This window comes from Zingiber officinale, chromosome 2A (genome assembly GCF_018446385.1).
Source record: "Zingiber officinale cultivar Zhangliang chromosome 2A, Zo_v1.1, whole genome shotgun sequence".
Classification (NCBI taxonomy): domain Eukaryota; kingdom Viridiplantae; phylum Streptophyta; class Magnoliopsida; order Zingiberales; family Zingiberaceae; genus Zingiber; species Zingiber officinale.
In genome coordinates, this window is record NC_055988.1 from 103,513,987 (window position 1) to 103,524,757 (window position 10,771).

The 10,771-nt window shown below is 34.4% G+C and overlaps 1 protein-coding gene across 2 annotated transcripts; it reads right to left on the reverse strand.

Annotated features, from left to right (window-relative positions):
* Positions 1-515: 515 nt before the first annotated feature.
* Positions 516-10,524, reverse strand: LOC122041798. 2 transcript variants are annotated; one of them, XM_042601612.1, is made up of 9 exons: positions 10,360-10,523; positions 8,115-8,230; positions 6,939-7,111; positions 5,384-5,477; positions 2,008-2,118; positions 1,757-1,846; positions 1,103-1,188; positions 912-976; positions 516-813 (listed from the first exon to the last, which is right to left on the reverse strand). In XM_042601612.1, exons 1-9 carry the CDS (start codon positions 10,493-10,495, stop codon positions 704-706), a joined length of 981 nt encoding a protein of 326 aa, XP_042457546.1. In that variant the 5' UTR covers positions 10,496-10,523; the 3' UTR covers positions 516-703. The 2 variants fall into 2 exon arrangements, with proteins under 2 accessions (XP_042457546.1, XP_042457547.1); XM_042601613.1 differs by lacking the exons at positions 1,757-1,846; positions 2,008-2,118 and having other exon boundaries at positions 10,360-10,524.
* Positions 10,525-10,771: the final 247 nt, after the last annotated feature.

Sequence of the window (10,771 nt, forward strand, 5' to 3'; positions counted from 1 at the left end):
TTAGAGTTGGGTTATGGAAAACGCTCGTGGAAATACATCCAAACAACTAACGTTCTTAGAATGATCAATCCATGGAGAAAAATCTTTGCAGTATGTTACAACTAATGTTCCCTGTATAGTTTGAATTTTATAGGATGTCTCCAAAGAGACCAAATGAAAGGCGGATGCATCAGGTAAACTCCCATCAGTCATTTCTGCAACACCAATTCAATTTTTTTAATAAAAAGTTATTGCAAAGTTTGAGATTTATGAACTTACAAAAATCTGTATTCTATAATATCTCAACTCAAATTCTATAAAACAAAAACTTATTTTTAAAATCCAAATCTATGCTTATTTTTACAAAGTCTATGCTAATAATTCGTTTTCAGTTTCATGAAAGATACAAATTCTAAACTATTGATATTTAAATTCAGATTTCTTTTTTTGTAGATTGGGAAAAAGGAAAAACAAACAAACATTCTTTAATTGGTTAAATTTTGAATTAAACTCAAAACTAAAATTTAGAGTATCCATTGGTTAATCGCACACTCCAGAGTTCTATAATAACTGTCAAAGCAGTCTTGTAATTCAATACAAACCAATTCATTTGACTTAAATTTTCCCCCGATCAATGAACATGACCGATCGTCTCAGGTTTGGTGTTACCTGACCTATCATGATAGGTAATTAAACACACATTATTTTGTTCTAGGTTGAATTATCACACGCTCAGCCCAAGAAATACTGGGAAGCTTGAGAACTTTGGCTCCCATCCCAGTGCAGCGCGTGTTTTTGAGTTGTTCATCCTCTTCCCCAGTGGACCTTCACTTGCTAATCAAATATAAAGACAGTCAAATAAGAGATGGATGACTAGTAATTGATACTTCAAGTTCAAGAGGGCGTGCGTGCCCAGAAGTGCAGAAACTTGCCTATAAACTTCGCGAACTTTTTGCTAAATTTTCCACTTCGGTTAACATAATCCATAATTTCTTGCCTGCATCAAGGACATTTGCTGATGAATGTATGAATATAATGGCAAAACAATTTTACTGCACAAAATTTGACTGGAAGAAAATGTTTAATGATGGGTCGTGAAGAGAAAATGTCCTTGTAACTAGACCTCGATACGGGATGATTGTCGCAGCCTAGAAAAATTTGGCCTCGAAGCTTCTTTTTCATGATAGTAACTGCAAGGGAGGCTGCATCCTGCAATGTAAAAATTATAAATCCTAAGTAAATCAGTGATAAGGGAGATCTAAGCGCTTTCTAAAGGAGAAAAAGGAAAAACAAATAGAAATGGAAAGAAAAAAATAAGGGAAATATTTTTTTTAGTTGGCACCAAGTATCCAAGCCTTCGGTTCGACTAATCCTAGGTTGACTACCCAACTCTACAGAAGTTTCCCGCTAGTCATCAGAATAAATCAGTAAGTGCACGTGGAGACCCATTAGCGTTCTCGGATCTGCTATCCATTAAGGAAAAAATCACCTACAATACGCATCAGCTTAGTCTTGAACTCCAGATGCCTAGAAGGCCTAATCACAGCACCTGCCCCCGGGGGCAAAAAAAAAAAAAAAAAGGAGAAAAAAAAGGGAAACATTGTTCTTTCTGTTGGTGGACATGGAGCCATGCATATCGATCATGATTTAGCCATAAGTTCAAAACGTCATTGAGGAAAAGCTTAAATGAAACCATATAGGATTATTTTATAAATGTAGTGAATGGAGAAAAATCCTAAGGATGTCATATAATGAAGATAACGGGAAGAATAATAACCTCGTAATGAATAAGGTTCACCATGTGATCAGGACGAGCATCAACTATTCCTTTCTCCAACCAGTAAGTGTGGGCACCTCTATCTTCTTTGTACAAATAGTTAAGAACAAAGCATTGAAGCAGTCCATAAATATCAACTATTGCAAGTCATGAAATCAATCATAGTGGATTTGGTTTCGTCTTGTGGAGATTCTTAATTTTTAAACCAAGGAAATCGTTGCACCACAATCCAAGAGAAGATCAAAGGATATGTACAGGCCTGCTAGCCTCACAACGCAACCCCCAACATCCAGAGTTTCTTTTTCTGCTCTTAGAAGGATATCAGTCCGAGGGCTTCTACCAATAGCTACAAGAGGAGAGTCCTACATAAAAAATACAAAATATGAATACTGAATATACACTCGTAAACTGGTACATATGGAAAGTGTTACAAAGTATTTAGCTATCCCTTTTTCAACATTTGATATTTGCTAAATGTTGGGATGAAACGGTTATAGTTCAGCAAGAGAAGCAATTATTACTAAAAAAGAATAACTTTCTTTTGATCTCAAGAAATAAAAGAATTCAGAGAACTTAAAATCATGTAGTATGAAAAAATATGGTTTAGGGTTTAACTCCGCCCGTGACGAACTAATCATGGTGTCCCAAGCTTGGATAAAAGAGAAGGGTTGCGTTAGGTTGTTCCTCAGAACTCGGATGTAGTGCTAAATATGCAAGAGTTCGCATTGCACTATAATGTATCGGCAAGGACCGCTATATCTTCATGAGAACTTGAATGTAGTGTTAAATATGCAAAAATTCTTACACCATAGGTTGAATAAGAACAGATATGATAGGAAAACTAATAATCTAAGATTTGAAACATGGAACATAGGAACCCTAAATCAATGGAGGTAGTAGATACGATGATTAGGAAAAGAATTAGTATTTTGTATGTACATGTGCCAAAATGGGTAGGCGAGAAGACAAAACTGATAGAGAACTGGGGTTTTAAATTATGGTACACAGAAAATGGAGTAAGTATTGTTGTAAATAGTTTGTTAAAGGATGAATTCATTAAAGGATGAAATTGTAGGAGTAGTTAGAAAAGAGATAGAATTATAGCCCTTAAGCTAATAGTAACGAAAGAAACAATGAACATAATTAGCGTATATGCACCGCAAATAGGATTAGATGAAGCTACTAAATCAAAGTTTTGGGACGACTTAGATGAGATATTATAAAACATTCCGCCAAATGAAATGATTTTAATAGGAGGTGATCTAAATGGGCATGTCAGAGTGAAAAATGAGGAATATAAGAGGGTACATGAAGTTATGGTTTGGAACGAGAAATGAAGGAAAAACTATATTAGATTTTGCGATAGTATATGACCTTATATTAGCTAATACGTATTTTAAGAAAAGAGAAGAACACTTAGTCACGTTCAAAAGTGGGAATAATAAATTACAAATTGACTTTCTTATGATTAGTAAGAATGACAGAAAGATTTGTAAAGATTACAAGGTCATCCCTAGAGAAAGCTTAACTACCCAACATAGGTTAGTAGTGCTTGATATATGCCTCAAACATAGTATCAATAGAAAGAAAATATATACGATTACTAGAATTAAGTAGTGGAAGTTAAAGAATAAGAAATAAAATATATTTAAGGAGAAAGTAGGAGTACACGCATTAGGTGAAATATATAGTAATTTTAATATAACATGGGATAAAATGACATCAAAGTTAAAAATAGTAGCTAAAGAGTATACTCGGTGAGTCAAAAGGACATGTACCAATAAGTAAGGAATCTTGGCGTGGAATGAGAAAGTACAAGAGAAAGTGAAGGAAAAACGAATAACTTATAAGGAATTATATATTTGTAAGAACAAAGAAAACTTAAAAAAAATATACAATAGCCAAGAAAGAAGGTAAGAGAGTAGTGAATGAAGCAAAGAATGAAACATTTGAATGATTATATCAAAAATTGGATAAAAAGAAGGAGAAAGAGATATTTATAGAATAGCTAAAGTGAGAGAAAGGAAGACAAGAAATATTAATCAAATAAAATGTACTAAAGATGAATGTAATTGGGTAAACGATAGAGAAATAAAAGAGCGATGGAAGATGTATTTTCATCAACTTTTTAATGAAGGTTTAGGTGACCAACTTAACTTGGGTAATTTAAGTAGATCAAATGAGTATAGAAATTTAAATTTTTATCGTAGAATTCAAACTTCAGAAATAGAATAAGGTTTAAATTCCAATAAAGGTGTGGAAACAAAGTATTGAATGTCTTACAAAATTATTTAACAAGATATTGAAAACGAAAAAATATGTCTGATCAATGGAGGATAAGTACTCTAGTTTTTTTATAAAAAAACAAGGGAGATGTACAAAATTATGCAAACTATAGGGGTATTAAATTAATGAGTCATATCATGAAACTTTGAGAAAAAGTAATAGAAAAAAGATTAAGGAGACCACAGTGACCGAAAATTAATTTGGGTTCATGCCTGAAAGGTCAATCATAGAAGTTATACATCTTCTTAGACAATTGATTGAAAAATATCGAGAGCAAAAACGAGATCCATACATGATATTCATTGACTTAGAAAAAACTTATAATAGAGTCCAAGAGAAATTATATAGAGAATTTTATAAAAAAGAGATGTTGACGTAACATATATTGAACTAATTAGGAATAACTAAAGCATTTCCAATAAAGATATGGTTATATCAATGATCAGCTGTAAGTCCCTATCTTTTTTCACTAATTATGGACGAACTTACTGCACACATTCAAAACACAGTACTGTGGTGTATGTTGTTTGCAGATGATATTGTTTTGGTACATAAAACACGTGAAGGAGTAAATGTTAAACTAAAATCTTAGCGGGAAACACCAGAAGGGAAAAATTTTAGGCTTAATAGAATAAAGATGGAATATATGAAATTGAAGTTTAGCAATATTAGACATAATAGGAGATGACGAGTTGCTAGGAACCGAGAGCTTTAGATATTTAGGATCATTTTTGCAAAATGATGGAGGGATTGAGAGAGATGTCTTACATAGAATACAAGCGGGATGGTTGAAATAGAGGAGAGCGTCAAGTGTTTTATATGACCGTAAAGTATCTCTAAAACTTAAAGAAAAATTCTACAAAACCGCAGTTAGACCTGTTATGTTATATGGAGTTGAATATTGGGCTATGACTCGAGCACATGAGCAAAAGATGAGAATTGCAGAGATGAGAATGTTAAGGTAGATATGTGGACAAATGAGAATAGACAGAATAAGAAATGAGAGCATTAGAGAGAAAGTCGGAGTTGCATTATTGAGGGAAAACTTTGAGAGACACATTTAAAATGGTACAGATATGTACTTGAATGACCAAATGCTCCAGTTAAGGAATGTGAAACTATGACAAACACACATATCAAATGAGGAGAAAGACCAAAAAAGATTTGGTTAGCAACAATAAAACAAGATAAAATTTATTTAAGTATACATGATGATATAATAGGAGATAGAACTCAATGATATAAAATGATCCATATAGCCGACCCCACCTAGTGGGACAAGGCTTGGTAGTTATTGTTATAGTATGAAAAAATATGAGTATATCATTTTGCATGAACAACCTCATTGCAAAAGCCATTATCGTTGCAATCATATAAAGCAGAACTTGATGTCAACAGGAAGCAACCTTCACCACTCCAGTTCGATGCTGCTAATCTGCATGTGGTCATACCCATCAGTTTAAGTTATACCATGCAACTTTCGAAGTTAGAATTTGAGGGTGAAATAACAAAAACATAATGATCAAGCAAGAGAAAATAGGCATTAGTAAACTTGAAGCATCATAAGAGATCAATAAGCAACATAATCCTTCCATCAAAGTATTAACTGATTATTGAACAATACAAAAAAATTAAAATTATTCAAATTGGCTTCTAGATCAAGATAAGCTACTCACTAAATGTGACTAGCTCGGCATGGAGTAGATCTGAATTGTGTCTCATATGTGCAATCAAGTTTAGGGAACACCTTTGTGCCATTTCTCTTTCATCAAAGTGGTTCGGGAGTCAATATGCGCGCCAAGGGGCACAATTTCATAATTATTCAATGTTGGCTAAAGGATCAATGTACTCCTGGTTCCCAAGCTTCCATCATTAGGGTCGCAATAATCTTTTTGTGAATCATATGGAAGTGTCAAGTCAAGCTTACTTTTGAGGGATGCAACTCCCAGAGCAACCCACAGTTCACTCCCCTTATGCACCTTACCCATGTCCGTCACTTAGATAACGTATGCACAGTGATCATTATTCTATAATGGAGAAAGATTGCTTTTAAAACTCATAATTGGGTTAGTTCTCCATGACAATACCCAAAGTACCTAATTTATTAGAGGGACTTTTGGAGATCAATGACGATACCTGCTCCTTAGTTACTTGAAGAAATTGAGCAATAATTGCTCAATCCATCTACACTGGAACCCTACTTTGTACCTATGTGAGGTGCCACAAACCTTAATCTCCTTATTATGACAGAATTAAATTCTTCTTGGTGGGGAAGAATGATGCAATGAGAAAACAATTTAATTTTAAGTTCTTATTTTTACATTTTGGTTTGGTTAGAGTCATTTGGTAATTAGTTGTTATTTGGTAAGTCACCTCTGACATGGTAGACAATTAATAGTAGTTATTAGTTGTTATTTGGTAAGTCACCTCTGACATGGTAGACAATTAATAGTAGTTATTGTTCTACTTTATTGAATGCTTCCTCGTTTGATGTAGAGCCCAGTCTATTAAAGTAACCATTCTTCTAAGTAATGGTCGACTTTTGATAATGCCAATTTTATTTTTTTTTTCTCTGTCAAATTCCCTCCTGTGTGAGGTTCATTTTTTCTAGGCACTACATCACCTTCCCTTCGTGTATGTGACAGAAGAGTTTACTGTTAGCATGGAATGAAAGTCCATTTCATCCAATGACATCAAATCTGGTTTCATGCAAATGAGTTCATAAAAGTCTTCATTATTTAACATCATGTTCATTAGAAGATAAAAAGTTGCAACCCAAGACGAACTTTTAAGTTAATGAGACATAAGAAACTCTGCAAATTAAACATATTGCATCCTGCTTTACGTGTTGACAAGGTTTTCAATTTAGAAGTTAAAACTACATTATAATGTGCACCTGACATCACCGGGGTAATCTGATGTTCGAGATGGAGGAGCGCAGAATATAACATAAGGAAATTTGTAGTTATGTTCAGATCCTCTTAAAGAAGGAATGATGCCAAGTTTGATCAATTCATCATGATGATCAAATGTCATAGTCTGTCCCAAAATCTGACAACCTAGGTGCTCCTAGTCATCAATGAGATTTATAAAATCATACCACCCTGAAAACAGCTTGATATAGTAGTTGAACAATCTGAAGTTTGCATCAACAGAAAATTATTAAGCAAAAAAATGATGCTTCATGGCAATGCAAATATGATTCCTACAAAAACAAGAAACGAGAACGTTATATAAAAAGTACGGATCTGTCAATATTGTTGAATATCTTAAAATAAGCAAACTTGCAGTAGAGACTGGCATGGAAATTTTACAGAAACAATTTATTTACAATTGATTTTCAACTTTAGAGAATTTAATGTGAAGCTCAATTTTTTGACAAGTCAATCAGCAGACTGTCCTTTTCATCAATTACTTGAAAATTTTCTATTTTCAGTTTGCAATTTTCAGAAAATAAAATAAAATTATTGAAAATAAAAAATAAATATTTTCCCATAATTCACTGCTAATAAATTTAATTATGTAAAAAAAATCAATTCTAAATAGTTTTTTTATTTATCTTTACAACTTACAAATTCTGTTTTATAAGAGTTTTATAAGAAATGGAAAAAGTTTCAGAAATTTTACTGAACCAAGCAAGATATTAGTGGTAAATTTGGGTGATAATTATACACATTTTCAAGTCATTTCTAGACTGAGATTACAGATTAAAAGTTATAGCGGTCAGATTAGTTTCGGCTGCGATCAAATTAACTTGTATGACAAATGGCACTAACATGACTTAGAAAAGGCCTTGAAGAATAAAAATTGGGACACACAAGGGAGAAGTAACCACCAAACTAGATGGCGACTTTTGTTGTTGAAATCACAATTTGCAAGTCTTTGTGATCATTACTGCTCTCAATTGTAGATTCAAATTTTTAGGTAAATCTACTTTGAGTACCCTCTGAGTGGATTCAAATCTATGAATGAAAAAAAATAAGTTAGATCAAACCATTCAGATGTGTATCATAGATAATGGAAATTATAAATGGCATGAGGTCAAGTAGTTTTTTCAAGTACTTCAACCAACCTTTTGCCACTTTTCAGCTACAATGCGGCCAAGAACACCAGGGCCCACAATTAATAAATCACTCTGCCCAAGTGCACCAGGAGATGCTCTTTTTAGTCCAGCAGCATCTACTAGTCCTGATACCAAAAATTAGAAACGTACTTTAGAGGCCAGAAAATGTTAATCATATACTCAATGCCATGAAATGGTGAATACGTTATGATGGCTATAAAACGAAAGCATATTTTGATAGAAGCCCCTTTCCTTATAAATAACACCAAGGTTAAATTAATTACTTTGTTGGTTTATGTATAAACAAGTTTAGGAATTAGGACGGTCGAAGTCTTATTAAAAAAGCATTCCTCCGAACTGAATAGTAAAATTCCCTCACGGAAACAATGGTAAGAGTAATTTCCTCCCTGCCCAATAATGGACAAAATTATAAGACAACAAGAATATTTGATGGAGCTCATACATCATGAATCCTGAAAAGAATCATTCATATTGGTTCATCCACAAAATACAAGAGCCAAAATTTATTTAGCTAATTATATATGTTCTACTAAAAGATGTGATTCATTGCAACAAAAGGTGAAGCTGTCACCCTAGCGGCCCCTCTAGGCTGGCCCCATAAACTCTGGAAGGGGGTAAATCACAAGGGGCATTTGCCCTAGCGCAACCTCTTTTATATGGGAGAGGTCAGCGAGGCATTTTCACACTCATTGGCAATTGACAAGACCGATTGCAGTAAATAAAATTTAAAAAAAAAAGTTCCAAAAGTCTACCAGATTTTTGGTGGCTATGTTGTGATGGAACCTAATTAGTTAAAAATTATTCTGGAAATGCCAATTATTTGATCAGAAAGGATGGTTTTTCAATGCCTTAATTGGAAACAAAGCCTGAGTATAAAATCAACTAAAATTCTAATGCACCAGGCTCAAAGCCTTCTTGGTGCAACATCAAACCATTATTATAATACCCAAATCAGTATAAATAACCATGAAGTAGCTAAGAGTTACAAATCTTAAATGGTATGAGTCACAAGGTATAAGTCATCCTAGTAAGTGGCTAGTTTTTAGTGGTATTGATGAGGTCAGGAGTTGAGGTCCAGGAATATTGATTTGAGCCCAAACCCAAGTCCAAAAAAGTTTACATCAAGAGCTTGTTCAATCGCTAAGCTAGATCAAAATCCAATGGTCAGTGTTCTAACACCGACAATAGAAAGCCCCACCAGGTATTACTGATTACCTAAAAGTAGTAATTGCACAATAGAAAGTTTAGTTAAAATGGCAATTATAGAGCTTTGTTATAAAAGCTATCTTCACCGCTTTTGCTAGGTGTTCAAACAATTGACTTAATCCATTAGCTTGTATTTAATATGCATCTCAATGTAAATCCATGGATTATCACACAACGAGATCAATTCCAAACATGCAAGTTAGCAAATAACAAGGTTCACTAGCTCTAGGCATGCGGATTAACAAATAAACAGTTGGCGTTGTTCAAATTTTGCATCAATAAAAACACTCTCAATAATGTCATGTAATCAATCTTCCCCTTTTTGCTTAAATTTAATGTGCTCAAAGTCTGGTCCGATTTGAGTGTCAAAGTGCCAATCGATCAAGCACATTCCGTATTCCTTTCTCATTTGCAGGTTTTGTGCTGTTGATGTCATTCCTCTTCCAGCAAAAAATCGATGGGTCAACAGATCACCAACCTCATGAGGTATCGGCTATTATTTCTCAGTCACAACAGACATGGTGCCAGAGAAGCATGGCTCATAGCCTATGGACCAGTCTCTTAGTTAAACAGGTAAATGCACTGTTGTGTGCACCAACCAAGAGCCCTTACAAAAGCAGCAACATCAACCAGGGGAAAAAGACAACGACATTATCCCATTTCACCATTTGCTTAATCTAATCATACATGGCAACACATTATACATGTTATCATTTTTTTTTCTAAAAATTACTTTGAAAAATGGTCGTTCTCATTCTTATCTTAGAGACAATTTGACGAAAACAATATCAATGAACATAATATTGATACTAAGACTGGACAATTCTACAACCAAAAATCTTTAACGCAAACTTCCGCTCCACTCATTCCGGGAGGTGAGCGGATAAAATGATCAAGAAAGCCCATCTTATAATGGTTGAGAGTCAGCCTTCGAAGTGACAGATAATGCTAGGGCTTGCGAAGCAATGCTCGGAAAGAAATCCGAAAGAAGACAAATTGAGGGAGGGAAACAGGAAGAACTACCGACCTGGAGATGCGGAAGAAGGGGAGGAGCAATCGCCGGGTAGAGAGAGCGAGATTCGGGAGCGCGACTTGGGGCGGAAGCTGGGCCGGCGAAAGAGAAGGGTAGCCGGAGATGAGGGGTGAGTGCGGAGACTTGCCATTGGTCGCCCGAAGATTGCGACGGCTGCCGTCAAATACTAAATATATAGATTAGGAAAATAAATCATTTTCACTGAAGTTTATCTGATTTTCAGAAACTTAATATTTTGGTGGCGCATGCCCTCCCTCCGGTATTTTTTTTTTTTTTTACTGATAGAATGAATAGATCTGCTAGATCCCATTTGATTCGAGTAGAGGTGTAAATGAATTAAGTCGTTCGTGAGTTATTTGAAGTTTGATTCAATAAAAATTCGTTTGAGCTTGTTTAATGAATGAAT